Below are 24,250 nucleotides of genomic sequence, written 5' to 3' on the forward strand. Positions count from 1 at the left end.
TGAGCGGTGAGCGATGAAGTGTGTACACTAAACAGCACGCGATCAGCGTTGTCTATAATATTTTAGTCACCTGCAGTCATCACCATGGTACTGTGCTCAAAAATTCGACGTATTTTACTTACCGACAATACATTTTTACGAAATCGCTTTCGAAGTAAAAAACATAGAAGGATTGGAGTTCATGAAATGAACAAAAAACGTAATGAATTTGGCGAGTTTCATCATATTTATAATGAATTAAGAAGAGATAGTGAAAGGTTTTTTAATTTTCTACGTATGTCAAGAGAGACTTTTGACTTTATTTTGGCCAAAGTAAAATTTAAATTAACCAAAAAAACGACAAATTTTAAAAAACCAATTTCTGCAACCGAAAGACTTTATGTGACACTTAGGTAAGTCATAACTCATAATTTATTACGAATGAATGTTTTATTACATTGATAACAATATAGTTTTACAATAGCTTTTTCTCAATGGAAATAGAAATTAAAACAAAGGAAATTAAAATAACTGAGGTAAAAAATTAAATAAAAATAAATTCCACAATTCCTTTGGTACTTGAAAAAACGTACTATTATAACTTAAGCATACGCCTTAAAAATAAATAATACAAATTGATTATTTTAACTTTATTAAATTATTTGTAAATATTTTGAGTATAAATATTTGGAGTATAAATATTTGGAGTACTTAAATCTTGCCCTGTGTTTTGTGGAAACTGGTGGTAAGTTTCTTTCTGAGAACTTTCTTGAGACGAAATCGTTTGTGGTGGAATGTACATCATTGCCCTTTCTTTTTCGATTTCTTTATGTTGTAATGTTTGGAAAACTACATTTTGAATATTTGTTCTTAGTTGTAATTTTTCCAAAGCATTTAATTTGTCAAAATAAGGCAACAGACTCATTAAAAAGTGGTAATCGGGATTATTCGTCATAGTTGAGTCCCTTTTTTGCTCTTCCCTAATGAGATCTAGTTTTTGTTGCTCTATTTGCAAAAAAGGATCATAGTCCATGTCTTCAACACGTCGTTTCTTACACTTTTTTTTCAGAGCGGGTGTTGAAAATTCATTTGAAGAAAAAGAGCCAGGTGTTTCTGGAAGAAGCCCGTCAGTACTATTTTCTTCGTAATTTCCAATTTCGATAGACTCATCTTCTGAGTCATTTATTTCTGAACGAGTCTCAGAAGTCATAGTAGTAGGAAGATTTCCACTTGTTACACTTGGAATTAGCGTGTCTTTCACAAATAACATTAATTCGAAATATGGCCATATTGGCTTGTAACTTCTGCCTTCTGCCCCAGACCTTACAACAGGAATTTTTTGAAGCTCTACTCTAAATTTGTCTTTAAGATTCTTCCACTTTGCTTTTACAATTGCACCTATTTAAAATAACTATTTAAATTAATTGTATATTATTTAATTCAATGACTCAGTTCATACATTTTTCAATAAACTTTCACGTTGAATACATTTAAGAAGAACAAAATTAAATCTATTTTAATATAGGGTGAAAAGACAGTCATTGAACAGTTTAAAATTTGTTTGCTATTAAAATGTATTATAAATTGTAATTAATTTTCTATTATAAATACGGATATTTTGACGAGTTTTGTACAAATGTTTTTACTTCCAATGCTCATTTTTTTCAAATTGTAAAATTAATAAATAAACATAGAATATTTTGTTTATTTTTAAACAACTGGAGATGAACATTTTTTATTTAATTTAATTTAATGCAATTACCTATTTGTTTATTAGATATTTATCTACTGGCCTTTCTTTTCGAAATTTGGCAGTTACACTAAGAATGGGAGCTTCGACAGTAGGTAAAATTGTACACGAGACTTGTAAAATAATCTGGGAAGAATTAGTTGAAGACTTTATGCCTGTTCCGAATCAAGACCAGTTAGTAAAAATTTCAGATGATTTCTACAGACGATGGAAATTTCCTAACTGTATAGGATGTATAGATGGCAAGCATTGTCAAATCAAATGTCCCATAAATAGTGGTTCAAGCTATTTCAATTATTTGAAGTATTTTTCATTAGTTCTTCAAGGTGTAGCAGATGCGGATAAAAAATTTATATTTATCGAAGTTGGTTCTAGAGGTAAGCAGAGTGATGGAGGGACGTTCGCAGCATCGACACTTTTTCAACATATACAATCCAATACCTTTTTACCACCCGATAAGGAATTACCCGGAACTACGATTAAATTACCTCACGTGTTCATTGGAGATGAAGCATATCCTTTAAAAACGTTTCTCATGAGACCATTTCCAAGTCGCAATTTGAATGCCTTTAGAGAAAATTATAATAAACGTTTGTCTGCTGCTAGAAAATGCATTGAATGTGCATTTGGTATACTGCGTGCCAAATGGCGAATACTAGGAAAAGATATTGAAGTTAGTTCTGACAAAGCTGTACACATTATTAAGTGCGCTTGTATTTTACATAATGTGGTGCGCGAAAAAGACGGAGATAGTGATCTCGATTATTGTCAAGAAATGTTATACAGTAATGCTCAGGAAAACCAAATTAATAATCTACATGAAACAGGAAATCACGGTGGTGCACGCAGAGGGTCAACAAGAGCGCAAGAAATTCGAAATGAATTTGCAAATTTCTTTTTGGACCATTAAACTTAGAAAGCTGGCCACTACATAATAATTTTTACTTTAATTAATTAGTTTATCAGTAAGTAATTCTGTATGAAAATAATGATATGTATACAAATGTTATCATGATATAATGTACACATTTTTTAAGAAAACTTGTTTAGAAATAAAAAAACAGATTATTAACCTAACCAAAATTGATCTCCGTAGTTAGTTACACTACAAACAGTTTTAATTTTTCCAAAATATTAAATTGCAATGATAATTTGGTTTTTTAATATTCAGGGCTCGGGACTTAATGTACTTAAAAACTTGAAAATATGCATTTACATATGCACGTAAAAATGTCGAAATACCTATGCATTATCGATAAAATATGCAGTATAAACCTATACATCTTAATAATATGCGTTTTCAGAAAAAAATACCAAAATATCCAAGTATAATATGTGTATTTTCCGAACAAATATGCAAAATACATCAAGTCCCGAGCCCTGTTACTAATCAATAGTTGGAATATATTTTTTTTTTATTATTAATAGCTTTTAGTATTATACTATAATAGCTCAACAATTATGTTGTTATACATATATAAACATACAGAAAAATATATTATTTTATGTACATATAAACGCGATATGAGCACGTGCATGATAGTTGGTGTTTGTGTGTAGGATAAAAAACATATAATTATTGAATTTACAACAACAACAATAATATCAGTATACCATATTCCCATTTAGTTTTAACACACAATAAAAATTTAATCTTAAAATCCATTAACTATATATGTAAATTATCTTGTAAAAAAAGGTTTCGTTGTATGGATTTGATAAACAAACATCTAAATTTAAGAATATGATCCATCAAGAATATGACCTATCTATTTGGACGGTAAAAATGCAAACTCTTCTATTAAAAACTGACATTACGCAACTGTAGTAATATTAATATATTATTTTACCTGAAAATCCAACTATTTTCCCAATTTCTTCCCACATTTTCTTTGTTTTATCCGTTTTTTTATAATCTGGATGCCGATCATTCCACAAAATAGGTTTTGATTGAACTTCGGAAATTAATAGTTCTCGTTGCTCATTTGTAAACTTATTTTTTGAACACATGGTGCTTTTTAAATGAATAATTTTATGCGATTATAAACAGTTGACAACGCTCATAATTCAAGACGTCTTGAAAAATAAACAACGCAACGCGCACAGCGCAGCGCTAACGCTCAACGCCCAAGGTCAGTGTGCACAGCTCCGATAAAATTACCGTGTTTGATTTATTTTCGTCAACGCTCGCCGCTCACCGCNCTGCGTACTATTATAGGTACAATAACGGTTGGTTTCGTACGTATCATACAACTGTCAACTGTAACAATATAACTGGTACAACAAGCAATCGATAGCGTTTGGGAAATAATCCCGATAATCAGTGATAAATTTATCATTTGGTTGAAATTACGGTACGTTATAGGAATATATATCATTATAGTACAAACTTTTTAATGTATATAAAATAAAAATAAAATTATAATTTATAATATATTAAAAATATTTAAATTATACTAGACTAACTTTTTTGAATTGGCGGAAAAGAGAATTGGGGGAAAAGGGAAAGGCAGGGTTTTGGCGGAAAAGGGAATCGAACAATTTATAATTTGGCGGAAAAGTGAATTGGGGGAAAAGGTAAAGGTACACTTTTGGCGGAAACGGGTAACTCCCTCGCAGCTTGCAGGCAGCCAACCAATGACAAATTTATTAATAGTAAATAATAATATTGACATACTGTCAATTGGGAAGTCGAAATTGTACTGGTTTTATGTACTCTTATACCATATTAATATATTATTATTAAACCTACATAGACACATAGTAATATGTTACCAGCTACTATATTAGTAATATTATTTACAATTATTAATAAATAAATAAAATTATTATGAGATCTAAAACAAAAATGTAATAAAATAATAAATAGACAAGCCAAGGGCCCCGAACCCCCGACTTGTTGAGGCAATTACAATTTATTGTACAAAATATTATAGTATTATAGTGTAAACTATTGAAACGAATCATGGGGCGCCATCTGCCGATTATTTCATTATTATTCTAAACCGAAAATTTACTGATAATTAAAAACACAAGATGGCTCACACGAGGAAAGTCTCAATAAATGAATATTCTGAGTTATTATAATAGGATTTTAAAACGAACTTCTTCAATGTAGCGAGAAAAATTAAAATAATATAATAGCAAGATACATATAAAACATTTTAAAATCATTAAAACAATACTATAAACATTAAAAAGTCATGTAAATAACAAAAAAAAAAAACTCCTCTCAAACGAAAAGTGAATCATTCAAAGATATAACATACCACGTTTTAAACAACTCACGGTAATACGGAGTAAGTATTTATTTCATAATTGTACTTACTCCTATTTTAATTCGCAATTAATCAATTTTTGGAAGCCACCAATTTATGGTGGCTTATTATAATAATAATTAGGTTTAATGCGTCGCCACCTTCCGGAACTTGGTCAAAAAAATTAAAAACCACGCGCCCGCCCGTACCTAGGCAGTACGAAAACATGGTCCCCTGGGCTGTTCGGTCACATATTACTATGTCCCCGAAAGCTTTGTAGCTCCTAGACTTATTTTCATCTTATTAAGAATTTTCCTGGCTTTCCGAATATATAGGTTTAATGCGTAGTCACCTTCCGGAACTTGGTCAAAAAAATTAAAAACCACGCGCCCGCCCGTACCTAGGCAGTACGATAACATGGTCCCCTGGGCTGGTCTGTATGCGGGCACATAATGATGTAAGTGAATTTCATGGCGCCATCTCGTTGTTGACGGTAGTACAATTGTTGAGTGCCTTAAATATAATAAAACGCAACCGTGCACACAAGGCCTGTTATCACTAGTCGTCCGAGAAAATAGTCCCCTAGCTATCATGGTCCCCCAACTTCACACTCGTTTATTGATAACCTATTTATATTAAATTGCTGTTATTTCTGTTTCAAATAAAATGCAACGTACGGTTTAATCAAACTTACAATACTGTCTTCTATATTTATTATTTAATTTATTAGTGGGTAAGAGTTATTTAATCATAGGCACATTGTTCATCCCTGGTTAGTTATGTGTAAAGACCGGATTTTTCATAAAACACATGTTGCTTTTTTCAACATCATATACATGCAGTCAATGAGTGTCCACACATCATTACTTGATCGATTAAATATCAATCATACTGCATGTTTTTTCATATTTTAACACAAGACCGTATAAATATACACAAAACGACAACATATTTTTTACAATGTATCAATGATTAAAAATTAAATTACTATTTAACAAATGACATTATTGTATTACATATGTGTTATATTATTACATTATTATAATATTATTTTTGTTCATGACAATTTTATTAATAAGACTCATAAATAATTATCAGTGCAAAATTAAATTAAATCAAATATAAAATGTAATAATAATTGAAATTTTATATCTCATCTTTTGCATATTTTGACTTTTTTTAGTGCATGTTTGCATTATCATTAATTATATGATACATTATATTATACTATGTATAAGTGTTGTTGTGTGCGTAATCTCAAAGGCTCCAAAAGCCGTAAGCTTTAGAGACAAATCAAACAAGTACCAAATTGAATTGTAGAATAACGTTTATTTAGCAGAAAATATAGCAAGTGTATAATAGCGTGAGCGCGTGTGACGAGAAGTTACTCTGGTCTCCGTGGCTATGATACATCTGCCCAGGCTGTCCCACGGGCTCCCTTATAAGTTATGGCGGTTCTTTTGATGCAGCGGCACGTGCAGCTTGTATGTGTGTGTGTGTGTTTTCGGTTGTTGTTGCCGATTCCTAGAATAGTGACTCGTGTCCATGATTTCTAGTCGTGTACCTGTCCAGTGATTTATTACATAGATAGGGGCAGATAGTACATATTCTATACTACATTGTTATAATATTTATGTCAATTATATATACGGAGTGTAAGACCGTAATAACATTATGAAAGGTTAATATATTCTATATTACGTTGTTATAGTATTATATTATGTATGCGGAGATGCCAAGGCTCGCAACAATGTTGATTTAGGTTGCAAATTGCACCATTGGCGATTCATGTAGTTAACGAAAATACTACGTACCTAATGAACACTTATTATATTAGGTTTTTCGTAATTTGTATACATGTTTTTTACATTAAATGTTCATATACATATAACTAAGCATTCACTATAAAATTATATTTCAATTGTACACATACATAAATACATTAAGTATACATGTAATATATAACAAAATAACAACTTCAATAGTTACATACTCCCAGTAAACATTTTTACGTATTTTATACGTTAAATATACGTTTATCATTTACGAACTAACGTATAATACACGTAGATGTCTAGTTGATAAATAGTATAATTATGGTATAATTTTGGGTCAAAAGGTAACTATTTAACGAATATTCAACGTTTGGTATCCGTTCATTGTACATGTTTAATCAACGTATATTCTGCGTAAGTATTAAGCCATTTTTTTGGATATTTTTCGTATAAATGTAGTATATATTAAGAGTACACAATAGATATTTTTCGTATAAAGTTAGTATATATTTAGAGTATGCAGTGGATATTTTTGGTGTAAAGTTTGTATATTTTTGAAGAATAAAATGGATATTTTCCGTATAAATATAGTATATATTTAGAGTACACAATAGATATTTTTCGTGTAAAGTTGGTAAATATTTAGAGTATGCAGTGGATATTTTTTGTGTAAAGTTTGTATATTTTTCGTATAATTGTAGTATATATTTAGAGTATGCAGTAGATATTTTCTGTGTAAAGTTATGAATTTATGATGGAATGTTGGATATTATTTGTATAAATGTAGTATATTGAACGAATATTTTTTGTGTACCTAAGCTTTGAGTATATTTAGAGCAGAATTGATATTTTACATAGTATAAAATTAATATTATTTGATTAATTTAGAAACCTGTCAACAGAATATTTTTCATACATACTTGGACTTTTTGTATTGTTAATGTTAACTGATTAATGCAGTTGTGCATAATCTACCTATAGATTTCTAACAATACTTTATTTTGTGTTTTGTTTATTTCAAGAAACAATAAACATTTCATATTTAATATTTATTAGCAATGTTTCTTAAATTTATAGTGAACTATCCACTAGTTAATAATTAAATAAGATAGACATTAATACTGTTATAATACTTAAATTTATTATAATATTAAATAATATAATAAATTATAAAAATTAGGTATAAATATTATTTTCTTTTAGGGGCTTGTTTTAGCCAATCACTAATATAAGTTTTTATTAGCAATATGGACTCATCAGCAAACATATCTTTAACAGCTTCTGTAAAAACAAATTAAAATCAATTGTTAATTATATAAGTTTCAAAATAAATAGTACTCATTTCAAACATCAATGATAATAAAACTTTTATCGAGTTGTTGGCTACCTATTACAACAATTTTAATTACTATAATAATATATAATATACCTACTCTATTCGCCGTAACTTAACCCACTTTTATTTATTTGCACATTCAGAGTATGGTGAAAATATTGGAACAATACAGTTCACTGTTATAGTTCTACAGTTTCAAGTCGCGAAACACCACGGTGTATACATAGTGAACTGTATTGTCACAATATTCTGTAGGCAAAAAAAAAGTAATAATAAGTACTGTTATAAAAGGGTTTTTATTTTACTAAAAATATAATAGTAATAAATGGTATATTTCATATTGAATGTCAAATAAAATTTGATTTTTTTTATTTAGGTACTTACCAATTAAAATTTTACAAATTTCTAGACGACCAAAAGCCAATTTATCTCCTCTTCTTCCCTCCATATTGATTTTTTCTGCTATCCTATTGTCTATTGTTAACTTCATCATAAGGTATGTAGTACGTTTAGCATCAAATGATTTTCCATTTCTACGCAACATATATCCCTATACAAAAAAGTAGACACTTATTAGTTAACAGATATTTTCAAATAAATAATGACTGAACTAATAATTTTTTTTGTTCTGCATCCTCCTCAAGTTTGTTCAACTCCTCCAAATTCATGACGGGCACTTTGAGTAGTGACAAATCATATGCATTTGAACTTGCAGTTGTTGATTGTCGAATTCTAATTTTATCTATTATTTCCAGCAGTGTTTCTTGATTTTTATTGACATCAACTTTAATAATATCTATCCCTTTCTGTATATTAGACATATTTCTAGAAACTTAATTACAAATATAAATATGTTGTCAGACAAGTTTTAAATATTTTTATACTATACTTTTGTAGAAATGAAAAATTGAAAATGTATAATGAAATAATTACCATTCATAAGAACATGGCCTAAGTGCTGAATACTGTTCATTACATCTGCTATACTAATAATTTGTGAATTTTCCATACCACCATCTTTGTTGCTTATAATTGAGTCGTTATAATTGAGTGTATTAGCTTTAAAAATAATATTACAAATTAAATCATTGAAAACAGTATTACAGTAATTTATTAGACCAATAATTATTAATTCAACATACATGTCTCATCTGTATCAGAACCGATTTGAGTTAACTGTTTTTTATTTTCAAACATCATACTAGTAGAAGGAATCAAGTGGTTTTCATTCATGTTAAACATACCTAAACACAAAATAATGTAATCATATTATATATATATACTATTAATATGTTATAAAAAGCCATCTAGTAAAAGTCTCCACACGCTGGAGTCTTGGCTTTACCACCGCTGTAAGAGGTGAAATATGTCTTGCGTTCATTTAATGCCACCGTGTGGGGGGGGGGGGGGACTTTAATACTAAAATATATTGTTTTTCCATTCCTACATCAAAGAACAGGTGAATCCAATTTTTGTGTAAATTTAATCAATCACCAATAAAAAAAAACAAGTCAGGTATGTAAAAATTTATAGCAACTTTGTGGAAAAACATGGATCAAAACATTAAGTTTTGAACCAAAAATATTTAAGGATTTTTAAGATAAATCAAAATAGAAGAAAGTTTATCAATATACTAAGCAAGCAGTTTACTAATTATTATAAATGTAGAAAACCTCATTTGAAAATCATAATTAACATTAGTAAAATTGGTACTTTATCAGGACTAACTAAAAATAACTCAGCAATATGAAATTGGCATTATCTAATGATCATACACATAATTTCCACATACAATTTACAATATATTATTTGACAATATAAAAATTACTTTTGGGCTTCGGAGCATCATTTAATTCTAACATTTTATTTGAAAACAATGACTGACTTGTATTACTGTCTTCTGAGCTAGACCGGGTTTGCACTACAATTGATCAGAAAAAAATTAATTAATACAAATACTGAAATACCTAAGAGTAAAGTAAAAGTAAAATGTAATATTGATAATTAACCTACTCAAAATATGGCCTTTATGTTTTTGTTTTAAGTTTTTTGTTAAATTACTTTCATCTACAACAATCATAGAATCATCAAAGTGTTTTGTTTTAAATCTTTTTCTTGGCTGTTGTGTAAAATCTTCTAGTTCTGTTGTGCTGGTATCACAAAATGTAGGTAATTTTTTTTTCCCTTCTGAATATGATTCTACAATAAACATATTACACATTATAATTTAATATTTTCAATAGTCTATATTTCTATAACATACGGAAAAATTTTTTAGGAATACACAAATGTATTTTCCACGAACTGGAAGGTGGTTTTTGTGATGCAGACAATTTTGATATATTGCCATGCATAGGCCAATGACATTTAAATTGCTTATCAACTTGATCTGCATTGATCCAGCTGCAAGGTACTACTTCGACCGATTGCTCATCAATAAACTCAACTATGACAAAGTTGTTTTTTTTTAAATTTTCTATTGTAGCCAAATATTTTCCTTCAATACAAGAATCTGAAAATTATACAAATATTTATAATTAAAATATAAAAATAGATTTATTACTATTTTACCAGCTATGATCAATAGTTTGCCACTTCTTTTTGTCCAACTTCTGTCTACAATAGCATAATTATTAGCTTTTTTTACTGCATCAATCAGTGGCCAGTAAAATGTATAATTATTACCAATAAAGGGGGTGTTTTGACTATCACAATTTAACCATGTTATTGGAATATAAATTATGTTGTTCTCCGAGACTAAAACAACGGCATACGTTTGGGGGTTCATTCTAAAATCAAAAAAATAAATTATATTAATGTCTACATTTATATTACATTTATATAAAGTATGTCAACCTTTTTAATCAGCAATATGAAGAAATGAACACACATAGTAACTAGATGCAATATTTAAATCTTCTGATTTGGGAAAATAACAAGCTTTAAATTGAATACTATTGACATCATATAATTCTAGTTCACATAAGATATTACTGCACTCCATCATTCCAACAGCAGTTGAAGGACATGGAATTTCATAAATAGGGATGACATATTCAAATCGTAAACAAACTAGAAATATTTGACCATTTATAGACAATATGTTTTTTACAATACAAACTTTTCCATCATACATAACTACACAGTCATCTTTTTTTTTACTCCGACGTTTTAAATTGGAGACTCTTAAGGTAAATTTTTTAGTCATTAAAATAGAATATTGAATCACTGTTTCACTAGGCAAATTATCTGGGAGAGGTCCAAAATAATGGTGGCCGTCTAAAGCAGGATAATTAATTAAAGATGAATTAATATCAGAACTATTGCAGTGCCATTCTTCACTGATACGATTATACAGCTGAACTAATGGAAATCGTCCGGGTTTCACTATCTTTTTCAAATGCTGAAGGTAATTTTCATATGGAAATGATGAGAATTGTTCAACAACTCCATATTTCTTAGCATCATTTGCTAAATGAATAACTGAATGTACATTGTACGATGCATTACCTCGTCCATAAATAATACAAAATGTTTTTAAAAAATGTTTCAGTAGATCACTCGCAAACTCATTTTGATCATGGACTGTATTAGGACATGCTAAAATTCGCATAGCTATGTTTAAAAATAAAAAATTGTTGTAGACTGGTGTACTCAAAACATTTTTAAAAATAAAAGGTCCTGTATAAAATAGAATTTGTCGGAATTCAGTTGCTTTGAATGTGTTAAAATTATAAAGATCAACAGGAACACGAGCAAAATCAGAGGATAGCCATTTGGCAACAATTTTCATTCGACTATTAATAGACAATATTTGATCTCTTGATAAACGAACAGAACCACAGGTACCCAAACTTCGTGAACCTTTTACGAGACAACTTATTATTTTCTTCATAATACCGAGGCAGCATAAGTGCATATAATCTAATGGAGTACATGACACAGGTCCAAAGTTTGGTATGTTTTGTAATGGAGATTCTCCTATGTGATGTTCTTCGTTTGAATGTTGAATAAATGAATTGTCAGTACGTAATGGTGCAGTCCAATCAGGAAAATATACACTATTGTTTAAATGAATGCCTTCCACTTCACATTTTTCACATCCATAATAACCAGTATGACCCTTAATTTGCTTTATAAATGCTCGAGCCGGGGCATCAGCAATTATCCCTTTTAGAGTAACAGATATTGTTGTATGTCCAATTGTAATACCATTCCGTAATAGATCATTAAGTTCACCAATGAAAAGATTAAGATACTCAAAAACATTACTTGGTTTTTTAGAACCAAAATAAGCTCCAATAATAAAAGGCTTGACACATTGTTGTATACAAACACCACACAATATTGGCCAGAATGATTGACCTCTTTTATCAATTGGTAAACCGTCTATGTTAAACCATAATTCAAGTACTGATTTTTGGCGCATATAATAATTAACACTATACAAATAATTTAATCCTTTACAAATTCCAAAATGAATATACTCTCCTCCTGCTATTTGATCAATTTTCACTTTACCAGATAAAGGAGTATAAAGAAGTGTTCTATAATCTGAAGGAAGATCTTGTAAGAATGCAATATCCTCAACAGATTTAAGCAATTTCAATAAGACAGTAGTTTTACTTCTTGAAAGTCTTGATGAAACAATAAAAGATGCCAATTTTGATTGAAATGTAGGATTATTGGAGGTATGAGCTAAAACGTTTAATTCAGTCAAAGATTGATTTTCAAAATGGTTGTTTTCTTCAGTAGAGCTCAAACTACTCAGAAATATAGTTTTAGGTGAATATTGAATAGATATATCTAGGGTTCTTGATGACTCAGTTTGAATTACATTTTCAACAATAGGAACATTTTTAACCACTAAAGAATCAACACTAGAAAGCGAGACTGGAACATGTATACTTTGTTTTTCTCGTCGCTTTTTAGAACTCTTTGTCAAACTGTTACTTGGTTTATACGCATGTCTTGGCATGTTTTTAGCATTTACTTATGGTTAGTCTAGAATTGACAATAAAATTTATAAATTTAATATTATTGAATGCCGAGATATATCTATAATGGTTTTATATGGTTTCATATTATGGTGTTTTATAATATTCTCTCATCCTTGATATTTATGTAAAAATAAAAAGATAGGTAGGTATTGGGTATGGATTTTGTCATTTTGATCTGTATAGATAAATAGCTTAAATATTTTAATAATCCAAAATTATCTATGAATAATTGTTTTAATTTCTGTATTCCAGGCAGGCCCATATTTAGGGGTGGCACGGGTAGGCATATGCCCGGGGGCGGCAAAATATTATTTTAATATTTTAATATTTACGAAAGATGTTTATTATATTGAGACGAAAAAATTAATTATAGTGTGAAAATAAAGTGAAGGGCCGGTTGTGCTGCGGTGGTAGACGACGGTGTCGTGTCGGCTGTACGGACGTAATCGTGGGCCGGGAGGCCCAGGACTAGGGGACCAAGTCGCGAGCAGGTCGTTTTAATATTAAAGAATCAATTACGAACGAAATAATTAGTGTTATATTATTATTATTTATTGTGGTGGGGGGGGGGGGTATAAATTATATGCCCGGGGGCGCCAAATTTTTAAATACGGGCCTGATTCCAGGTAATTAATTATTGATAAAAAAATTTTATTATTAACAATTTAAGAATACAGCATAATTAGATGAAAAATACTAGGTAAATAAGTTTTTAATTTAAACAATTTATTCATATCAATTACTATACCTACATTTATGAATTGTACATAATCAAATTACATTAGTTTAATTTAAATTAAAATATTGTTAAGATTCCCAGTTGTTTTTTAAAAAATTGTATAATATAATTTTTAATATACATAAAATATTATATATCATGAAATATTTTAACCATTTATAATTACTTAAAATGTAAACAAAGATTTAACCTAACCATGAGTAGTATAACAACTGTGGACTTAAACTTATCATTACATAAACAAACATTTAAACATTATTAATTAAAAGCAGTTAAAATTATTAGCGACTTCGCAATTCGCATGCATTGTAGGTGCTCTGTACGCAATACTATGTAAAACTACAAGCGCTCGTTATAACTATATTTATAAATCATAAAAGTTTTTACCTTAGATTTAAGTTGACTATAGTCACTAATCAGTCATCACTATAAAAAAAAAATAGTCACTATAACATGTGGAGTGTAGACGTAAAACCATGAACAGTGGATGCATGGAAGCCAGGAAGTGTACAAGTCGCAATGGAAAATCGAAATGTCGGACCGTCGGGTGCACGCTGCACGCATCAGCCAACGGCGATTATGTTGTTGTTGATTGTGATCGGCGGGGGTAAGGGAACGCCGCCGACTCACAGATAAACAAGCTGCTTCAAGATATTAATGGAATTACCCAGTCGTATCAGGCGACCCGACCACCATCAGCATATACATACAGCCGACAGCCAGTTCCAATTAGCACAATATACGGGTTTATTCTCGCGCTAACCGTTGTATACAAATAAAGTTATTTGAAATAGGTGTATACCACGATTAAAGATATAATATATATATATTATTATATCTTTAATCGTGGTGTATACTCATCTGACAGTTTTGATCGGCCACATGCAACTGCAGTTGCGCGAAAAAGTGGTATATTCTCTTTTGAAACAGAGTATATAATTATAGATGGGATGATAAGGAAGTGGAAAAGCGTCATAGGAGACAAAAGTACGTCTCCTCAGACCTCACTTAGAAGTTAGAACACGGGACAAATATATAATTATTTTGTTTTATAAAATATTTACATAATATGTGAATTTTATTTTTATTCAATATTTTTATCATCGGTTTTTCGTTGTTCAGTTATACGACCAATATAATATATATACCAATAATCACCGTACGATTAACGTAGAATAATCTTAATTTTATCACGAAAAATGTACGAATATGTGTATACGTATCGTCAACGTAAAATATTTGTTAATACTTACCTACATTTCGACGTAAGTTCGACCAACCAATAATCACCGTACGATCAACGTAGAATAAACTTAATTTTATCACGAAAAATGTACGAATATGAGTATACGTATCGTCAACGTAAAATATTTGTTAATACTTAATCTAATACGGCACGGAAAGTCGCTGGGCGACTACGGTTTGCCCCTTTCCGACCCCCTAATGCTGGAACCGGAACAGGACGACAGACTGTTCCAAGCAATATATGCGGCGGCATGGTTAGGTTAGGCACAACAGTTGGACGACATGAACGCCGAACAGCGAACGATGTTCAACCGCGTGATGGCGGCAGTCAACGACGGCCTAGAACAGGGATGGCGAACCTTTTGATAACTGCGTGTCAAATCAAAATGTTTGGTTTGATTTTATTTGCCTCGCTTGTCAGAAACTTTGCAGACCTTTTTTTTTGCTTAAAAAATAATTAATTAAACATATAAACATGATTTTATTTGTTGTTAGGTGTATAAAATATTTAAACTTTACAGCATTTACTATTTACTATTTATAAAGTTACATGTACATATTAATATATCTTTACAGCATTAATTTACTATTACATATTAATACAAACACATATTTTTTTTAATTACAAAAATAAGTTTTTAATGAGAAATTTGTTGCTGCATATTTCCAGCTAACGAATCAATCCTGGGATTATAATTTGTAGATTTTAATTGAATACATGCTGCACTGATATCTGTTCCAAGACGATTTCTCAAAGTGGATTTGATAAAATTCATTGAGGAAAATAGCTGCTCACATGTATATGTAGAACCAAACATAGTCAATAATGAAAGTGCTAATTTTTTCATGGATGTAAATGAATTTGGTAGACTTTTCCACTCAATAAGAATTAGGTTTTCGGTTTTAATACTGCTATCAATTTCACAATAATTTTTTTCCAGTTCACTGTTTAAATTAATAAATTTATTTCTCCAAATTACATTTCCCTGAAATTCTATTAATTCCATTTCTAAGTTTTCGATATTTAGCCATTCAAAAAAAGATAGATCAAGTTCATCATATGTAATTTTATGCGGATTTATTAAAAATTGAAAGGTTGGTTCTAGACATCGAAACTGTGAAAATCTATTAGAAAATAATTCAGTTGTATTTTCTAATATATTAACATATTTTTTAATTATACATTTGATGTCAGTCTGACTATCTGCAAAGTGTAATGAATTGTTCAGATGATTTTTCAAATGTGGAAAATATTTAAATTTTTCATTTTTAAGATCTTTACAATAAATTTCAATTTTTTTTTCAAAACCTTTGATATTTTCAAACATTGTTAAGACTATGTGACCGGGCCCTTGAAGTTTTTTATTTAATTCATTATACATTGTAGTAAAATCAGTGAAAAACATTAAATCGTTCAACCAATAAAAAAAAAAGTCTTTAAAGTCCCGGCCAAAAAAAAAATCGTATAAAATTACGTATTAGTGTGGAACAGTTGTTATTGCCCGACGGGACTTCTATGTCCCGTATTCTACCAGAAAAAATTATCTTGGAAGAAAAAATAATCAGTTATCATAGTTTCAATAGTGTTTGTTGATTACTACTTTTCATAAACACGTTTTTACAGTTTTCGAAAATTTGACAATTTTTATTCGCTGTATTAATTAAGGTAAGCATGCAATTTTTTTTTATTTGTAATTGATATACTCCATATTACTTTTTTCTATAATATTAAATGCTCTAGTATAGTTAGGTTGGATATTAAATGCTATAAACTAACCGGGACTTAGAAGTCCCGTTAGGCATTACAGTGACAAGCTTGGCCTAGCATAAATAATAATTATTATAAATTATAATTTTATTATTATTTATTTTTCTTTCAAATTATTTTTGCAGAAAATGAATAAGTTAAATGTAGATGATATTTCGCGGTTCTTGGATGAAATCCCAGATGACGGGGACATAAATTCAGATTTCGATGATGATTTTGAAACACTGGATGAAGATGTAATAAGCCCACTAGATTTGTATAATAATGTTGATGAAGTGCAAGACACTGTTGACATTGATTTAGACATTTGTGGTGAGTTTATTTCTGAAGTGGTTCCATACAATATTACAAATTATACAAATAAACAAAAAAAACTATTTCACATTTGTTTAGAATTTGTATATGCTGTTGATGGTGTTGAGACTATAAATCTCAATGAAAATGATATGTTGAATAATGAAGCTGCTGTTGTTGATGATGGAAAAAATGTGTGCAAGACAAAAAATTCCAAGAGTAAAATCAAAAAATCAAAAGATGTTGGTAAGAAACTTATTTGTTTTATAAAATGTTTATTTCTGAACTATTTCAATACAATAACTAAGTTTTTTATTACAAACTTGTTTAGACTTTGTATATGTTGTTGATGGCGATGAGACTATAAATCTCAATGAAAATGATATGTTGAATAATGAAGCTGTTGTTGTTGATGAGGGAAAAAATGTGTGCAAAACAAAAAAACCCAAGGGTAAAATAACCAAGAGTAAAACCAAAAAATCAAAAAAATCAAATGATTTAGGTAAGGAACTATATTAGTTTTTTTTCAAATGTAATTTTATTTTATTTTTATTTTTATTTTTTAGATGAGTTAGAGTATTCAGATGACGACCAGGTTTGGGCTCGAAAGACTGGTGTGAAAACTGTAAGACCTGAATATTTAAAACCAGAAGGAGCCATTGGATTTGATATGTGCAATACACCAACAGATGTATTCATGGTCTTCATGGAATCTATTCTAGATGACTTGGTTTATCAAACCAATTTGTATAGAACACAAAATAACAAAACATTGAGAATTCAAAGAGAAGACATGCTTATATTTATTGGTATAAACTTTTTTATGGGGTATCACAGTGTTCCATCTTATAAGGACTACTGGAGCACATCACCCGATTTAGGTGTGAAGTTAATTTCAAATGCTATGCCTCGTAATACTTTTGAAAAAATACTTGTGAACTTGCACTGTAATGATAATAAATCATTGCCCCCTAATAACAAGGACAAATTATTTAAATTGAGACCAATTATAGACAAATTAAATGTTTCATTTAAAAATAATTTTTATGGAACAAGAGAAATAAGTGTCGATGAAAGTATGATAAAATTCAAAGGCAGATCAAGTATCAAACAATACAACCCGATGAAACCCATCAAAAGAGGCTACAAAATTTGGAGTATGGCGGATCAGAAGGGATATATGTTGGCATTTAAAGTGTATCAAGGCAAGGAAGAAAATGTAAGCTCAGAATTTGAAAATTATGGTCTTGGTGAACGTGTCGTCCTAGAACTAACCAAATCTGTGTGGAATGAGTACCGTGAAATCTATTTTGATAACTATTTTTCTTCTCCAAAACTTTTGCAAAAACTACATGTTGAAAGAACACTTGGTTGTGGGACTATACGAGCAAATAGAAAAGGATTGCCTAATCAAATGATTTTGGACAAAAAAATGAGTAGAGGAGACTCCGATATTAAATATTTACCAGATGGAGTGTCATTTATAAAGTGGATGGACAATAAAGCTGTTCACTTTATTTCCAACTTTCATGGGTCAGAAATTACAAATGTAAACCGAAAAAATAAAGATGGATCATCAGTTTCGGTTAAATGTCCAGCTTCAGTATCAGACTACAATAAGTATATGGGTGGGGTAGATCATGCAGACAGGTTACGTGCTCTATACAACATAGAAAGAAAATCACGTAAATGGTGGCACAGACTATTCTTCGGGCTGCTGGATATTATGTTTGTTAATTCATACGTAGTATACTGTTCCCTTTTTGGGAAAATGTCAGTATTAGAATATAGAAGATCTGTCGTTCAAGGGTTACTTACAAAACAAACACTTGGAAAAAAAAGGCCATCAACTCAAATTGACAAAAATGTTAAAAGGAGAAAAAATCAATTTTCATTACCACAAGATGTGCGCACTGGTAACAGAGGAATACACTGGCCAACTTTTGTAAAAGAACGAAGAAGATGTGAGGTATGCAGCTCAAAACAAATAGAGTCTAGACCCTATTCAAAGTGCATGCATTGTAACATACACCTGTGTATAAATGAGAAAAAAAACTGTTTTAATGAATATCATGAAATTTAAATAAATATCTTACCTTTGTATTTGTGTACTCATTTTTTTTAAATTGTAATTGTTTCATTTTTTTTTACATTTTTTTATTAAAAGTCCTTAATTTTATAATTATTTTTACATTGCTTGTATGTAAAAAAAAAATGACCTAGATGACTGACGGGACTTTTAAGTCCAGACCATAGAGGACCGACGGGACTTTTAAGTCCCAGGATAAAATAAGGATGAAGGATAAAAAAAAAAAATTTTTTTTTTTCTAATCCTATCTTAGAAATAGGAAAAATTTTGAAATTGCCAAAAAAATTGTTACTTTTTCAACGTTATTAAGGTGCTGTCCTGAAAGGGTTAAATCTTTAAGTTCTGGATAGTCTTGAGATTTTTCGAATAAAAATAATCGTATTTCTTCTAATAATTCAACAAATCGATGAAGAACTTGACCACGACTCAACCAACGAACACTGTTATACATTAAAAGGCCAGCGTATTGTGATTCAACTTCATCTAATAATTTAGTAAATTGTCGGTTATTTAAAGCACGAGATGTAATGAAATTGACAACTTTTGTAACTACTTCCATTACATTTTGAAGCGATTTCAAGCTGTCTTTAGCACACAACGCTTCTTGATGTATTAAACAATGAAAACTGATTAACGGATGAGAAATTTCTTTCGAAAAAAGTTGAACAAATCCATTGTGTTTGCCAACCATATTAGGGGCACCATCCGTAGTTATTGAAACAATATTATTTATATTTATTTTTAAATTGGCGAATTCTTTAAGTACTACATTCATAATATCTTGAGCAGTTGTTTTAGTAGAAATCGTCATTAATTTTATTAATTCTTCCCTCATAATATTAACACTACTGAACCTAACAAAGACTGCTAGTCGCGCCTGTGAAGTTACATCTGTACTTTCGTCAAGACAGATTGAAAAATAATTTTCTGAAGCCAAATCTGTTTGAAGCTGATCTGTTATATCATTACTCATACAAATAATACGATCTTTTACAGTATTTCTACTAACAGGCAAATCGTTAATACGTTTTATTATTTCATTTTTATTAGTAAAATCATGAAACAAAATGTTAGACGCCTTAACAAAAACTTCTTTTAAGTATTCTCCGTCAGAAAGTGGCTTACCATGCTGCGCAATGCAATGTGACACAGAAAAACTAGCGGCTGATAAATTATTATTTTGTTTGAACGCCACTTTAAATTTGTTTGATTGACTTCTAAAAAATTTTACTTTTTGAGAAATCAATTCTAATTTTTCTTCAGCCGATAGAGAAAATATATTGTTATGAACTGTCTCGAAATGTCTTTTAACATTAAAACTACGGCTTACAACTGTTTCGTTACACAAGCAACATAGTACCTTATTATTGTTTTGAATTACACCAAAATCCACTGTCCACTGTTCGTGGAATAATCTCCCACTACCGCTTTTTTCTGGATTCAGTTTTAATTTTTTGGACATTTTTATTCTATAAATTAAGAATATAGTATTAATTATTTTATACGAATTTTTAATTTTTGAAAATAATAAAAATAAATAATATTCACCAATGTATTAAACTTCCAACGGTTAAACGTGAATTATATTGAGAAAGCCCGAAGCAATATTGAATAGGTTGGTTAAAATAGTCGTCGTGTAAGGCATCCGAAACTATCTGTTGACGACTGTCGACTGTTCTGTTTTACCTACGTTTGTTACGTAAACGCGATAAACGAATTTATTGATAATCTAATCGTTTCGTTTACGAGCTTAGGAAATGGAAAGTACAGATTACAATATCTTACGATACATTCCAATAATAAGTTAAAAATAGTTTAAAATTAACAATAATTTTTTTGGAAAGTGAAGTAAAAATTAAGAATTATATTTTAAATTGGCGTGTCACTGAAATAATGCGCGCGTGTCACTCCGTGACACGCGTGACATAGGTTCGCCATCCCTGGCCTAGAAGTAGCGAAGACTTTCTACGTCGACGGACCTGGCGGCACCGGAAAAACGACTCTGTACGGATGCCTCATTTGGTCGCTCCGCAACAGTGGCCGGTCAGTGTTTTGCGTCGCATTCACCGGGATCGCAGCGTCACTCATGGACGGCGGCATGACCGTGCACTCGACGTTCGGCACGCTGACCGACGACTCTACATCGACCATCACCATGCAATCCGAGCGAGTGCGCAAGATACGCGACGTGGCACTCATCGTGTGGGACGAGGCGCCAATGTCCCCGGGACGGCAACTGACGGTGATGGACCGCCTGCTCAGGGACGTCATGGGATCCGAATAACCGTTCGGCGGTAAACCCATGCTGTTCGCAGGCGACTTCAGGCAGATATTGCCCGTGGTCCGAAGAGGATCGAGGGCTGACATCGTCATGGCCTTGATCAAGCACCGGACCCGGACATAGCAGACCTAACCTGGACTATTCGCCGCAGACTGGTTCGCCGCCGACCGATTCGCCGCCGACACTTCTCGAGTTAAATATACCACCACAACTCGTACCAGAATATAGCAGAGATCCAGCAGTGACACCACCAATAAGAAATAATTTACAAAAATGCCCTGTTAGCGGCACTCGTCGCTACGCTCCTCGGCGCCGTCGCTCCGCTCCGCATATCGAAAATATCCCTCGACTTGCTATGCAACACCACCTAAAGTCGGTCACAGTGTAACCGCTGTTATACCAGAGAACAACCACTCTTATCATTCAAAAGCTTATCACAACCGCTATCAAAATCGGTGGCGGCAAAACAGTCTGCGGTGAATAGTCCAGCGGCGAAACGGTCGCACAGTGGAGTATTTGTGAATAAAAGCTTTCCATAAGTACAAAAAAAAAAACAGCTTAAAACCATAGCAACGCTAATTTTCTTAAAGTTTATTATGTAAAACGGGACCTCATGAACATTATGAATCATAGTTGTTAATGGCAACTCAAATAAAGCGTTCAAAGTTCAATAGGCATTGCTCATTTTATTTCTTGTTGTTTCGTTTAACGTTTACTATTTAATACTCAGTATGCGATTAAATAAGTATTTAATAGCGGTTTCAAATAATTATTATGTTTAGGGTAGAAGACGAGTTGATATTTAGTTGGTTCAATGACATATAATTTTTTCATATTGTAATTTAACATGCAATTTAACATGTCATTTATTTTTCTTTATAAAGGAATTAATATTATTTTGAACAAATCTTAATGTGTCGAGCGATGTCAAGCAAAAATTTTTCTTTCAAAATATAATATAGACACTAAGTATTAGATATTTGAAGCAAAATGTTCCGCTCATTCACGCCATTTAGATAAGCACCACTTTAATAATGCGGCGCTCGTGCCATTATATTTATACAATTTGGATATGTCGTTGCAGCTAACGTTATTATTATTATCTATACAGATAAGTAATTGTTGTTTGTTACCTGGAAATATAATCATAATAATATAAAAGTAAATAGTAATTGCCAGTCGTGGATATTCCGTTGTGCTAGTATGAGCGGACACCTTACAGTTTGAATAAACGTAGTTTATGTACAGCGATCGCGAACATGGCATCAATAGAACCAGGTAGAATATTATTTTTATTTTTAATTTAATTTTTTTAAATGTTAATTGTAATACTTTTCAGAAGTACCAACAACATTAAAGGCAATGACTAGAAAAACCTTATACGAACTTGTACGCAAATGTTCAGAGAAAAATCTTGACAAAAAATTAACGTACATGGAAAACGAGCTGATTCAAATAACAAAATGCCCGACAAATGAGCACTTTACACTAAAGCGTAATTTAAAATATTTTAAATCTGAATTTAAAAAAAAATGGTCAGCTGCTAGCAATAAAGAAAAACGGTTTTTAAAAAATAATGAAAAATGGCTAAACACTTCCATAAAATTAGTTACCTGGACAACACCAAAACCGGGTCGTCCAGTAAAAGATTTCGGTGAATCGAGTGATCGAAGTAAGAGACGTAAAACTAAGGGCATAAGAGAAACTATTTCTGCTGATGAGTTGACTTTTGCAGCCAGTATGAGTCAGCATGCTGCAGGAAATATTGATGTATCTAAAATGATAAAAAAAATAACACTTACACCGACTAGAGCAACAAAATATCGAAAAGTTTTAGCATCTGTAGACAAATCGAAAGAGAAGGAGAAATTTAAAAAACACACACCATCAGAGGCTTTAAGTATATTTGTAGAAGCTAATTTATCAAAAAAGCAATATGAAGTTATTCATGCTGCTAATAAAAATATTTACCCTTGTAATACATTAATAAAAAACGCAAAACAAGATTGCTATCCAAAAAAAGAGTCGATGAATATTACGGAAACATATGCAGAAGTCAATCTACAAGATTTGCTAGATCATACTTCTTTACGATTGTGTAAATATTTGGAAGAAGTTATAGAAAACTTAACAGAAGAAGAAAAACATAATTTAGAACTTATATCGAAATGGGGCTGTAATGGATCTCAACAGTCACAGTTCAAACAGTTATTTGAGAGCAACGAACATAGTGATGCGAATATCTTCCAAAGTTCATTTGTCCCTTTGAGATTAATATGCAATATTGATGACAAAAAAAAAAGTTGTATGGCAGAACCCAGTTCCTTTGTCTACAAGATTTTGTAGACCAATACGCATTCGTTTTTTACATGAAACAGCGGATATTACTAAAGAAGAAATCCAGTTTATTGAAAAACAAGTAAGCAGTCTGAATAAATCTGACATACCAACAGCTAGTGGTGTTTTAGTACATATAAAACATATATTACTACCGACAATGGTTGATGCAAAAGTTTGCAATGCAGCGACAAGTACATCTTCTACTATGAGATGTTACATATGTGGAAATACCTCAAAAAACTTTAATAATTTAAATATTGAAAAAGAAATAAATAATGATGCTTTGAAATTTGGGTTATCAATTCTCCATGCTAGAATTAGATTATTTGAACATATTATTCATTTAGCGTATAAACTCCCAATTAAAAATTGGCAAGCCAGAACAAATGAAGATAGG

General features: G+C 30.8%; 4 protein-coding genes across 4 annotated transcripts; 2 read left to right on the forward strand and 2 right to left on the reverse strand.

Moving 5' to 3' along the window:
- Positions 1-75: 75 nt before the first annotated feature.
- LOC111036508 lies at positions 76-2,701 on the forward strand. Its single transcript, XM_022318534.1, has 2 exons — positions 76-392; positions 1,757-2,701. The coding sequence occupies exons 1-2, from the start codon at positions 85-87 to the stop codon at positions 2,637-2,639; spliced, it is 1,191 nt and encodes a 396-aa protein (XP_022174226.1). The 5' UTR covers positions 76-84; the 3' UTR covers positions 2,640-2,701.
- On the reverse strand, positions 609-3,860 carry LOC111036514. Its single transcript, XM_022318548.1, has 2 exons — positions 3,580-3,860; positions 609-1,377 (listed from the first exon to the last, which is right to left on the reverse strand). The coding sequence occupies exons 1-2, from the start codon at positions 3,737-3,739 to the stop codon at positions 638-640; spliced, it is 900 nt and encodes a 299-aa protein (XP_022174240.1). The 5' UTR covers positions 3,740-3,860; the 3' UTR covers positions 609-637.
- Positions 3,861-16,977: 13,117 nt separating this feature from the next.
- Positions 16,978-19,399, forward strand: LOC111036488. The gene is made up of 6 exons (XM_022318516.1): positions 16,978-17,161; positions 17,243-17,389; positions 17,475-17,645; positions 17,710-18,031; positions 18,200-19,112; positions 19,367-19,399. The coding sequence occupies exons 1-6, from the start codon at positions 16,978-16,980 to the stop codon at positions 19,397-19,399; spliced, it is 1,770 nt and encodes a 589-aa protein (XP_022174208.1).
- A 77-nt stretch (positions 19,400-19,476) lies between these two features.
- LOC111036497 (general transcription factor II-I repeat domain-containing protein 2A-like) lies at positions 19,477-20,887 on the reverse strand. The gene is made up of 2 exons (XM_022318525.1): positions 20,781-20,887; positions 19,477-20,701 (listed from the first exon to the last, which is right to left on the reverse strand). Exon 2 carries the CDS (start codon positions 20,692-20,694, stop codon positions 19,477-19,479), a length of 1,218 nt encoding a protein of 405 aa, XP_022174217.1. The 5' UTR covers positions 20,695-20,701; positions 20,781-20,887.
- Between the last annotated feature and the right edge of the window lie 3,363 nt (positions 20,888-24,250).

Source organism: Myzus persicae, unplaced genomic scaffold (assembly GCF_001856785.1).
Source record: "Myzus persicae strain clone G006 unplaced genomic scaffold, MPER_G0061.0, whole genome shotgun sequence".
NCBI lineage: Eukaryota > Metazoa > Arthropoda > Insecta > Hemiptera > Aphididae > Myzus > Myzus persicae.

Coding starts and splice junctions, on each gene's coding strand:
- LOC111036508 (XM_022318534.1), top strand. CDS start 85: ATGGTACTGTGCTCAAAAATTCGACGTATTTTACTTACCGACAATACA. Junction 393..1,756: donor AGACTTTATGTGACACTTAG/GTAAGTCATAAC, acceptor TTTGTTTATTAG/ATATTTATCTACTGGCCTTT.
- LOC111036514 (XM_022318548.1), bottom strand. CDS start 3,739: ATGTGTTCAAAAAATAAGTTTACAAATGAGCAACGAGAACTATTAATT. Junction 1,378..3,579: donor GAAAATAGTTGGATTTTCAG/GTAAAATAATAT, acceptor TATTTTAAATAG/GTGCAATTGTAAAAGCAAAG.
- LOC111036488 (XM_022318516.1), top strand. CDS start 16,978: ATGAATAAGTTAAATGTAGATGATATTTCGCGGTTCTTGGATGAAATC. Junction 17,646..17,709: donor AAAAAAATCAAATGATTTAG/GTAAGGAACTAT, acceptor TTTATTTTTTAG/ATGAGTTAGAGTATTCAGAT. Junction 18,032..18,199: donor TCACCCGATTTAGGTGTGAA/GTTAATTTCAAA, acceptor TTATGGAACAAG/AGAAATAAGTGTCGATGAAA.
- LOC111036497 (XM_022318525.1), bottom strand. CDS start 20,694: ATGTCCAAAAAATTAAAACTGAATCCAGAAAAAAGCGGTAGTGGGAGA.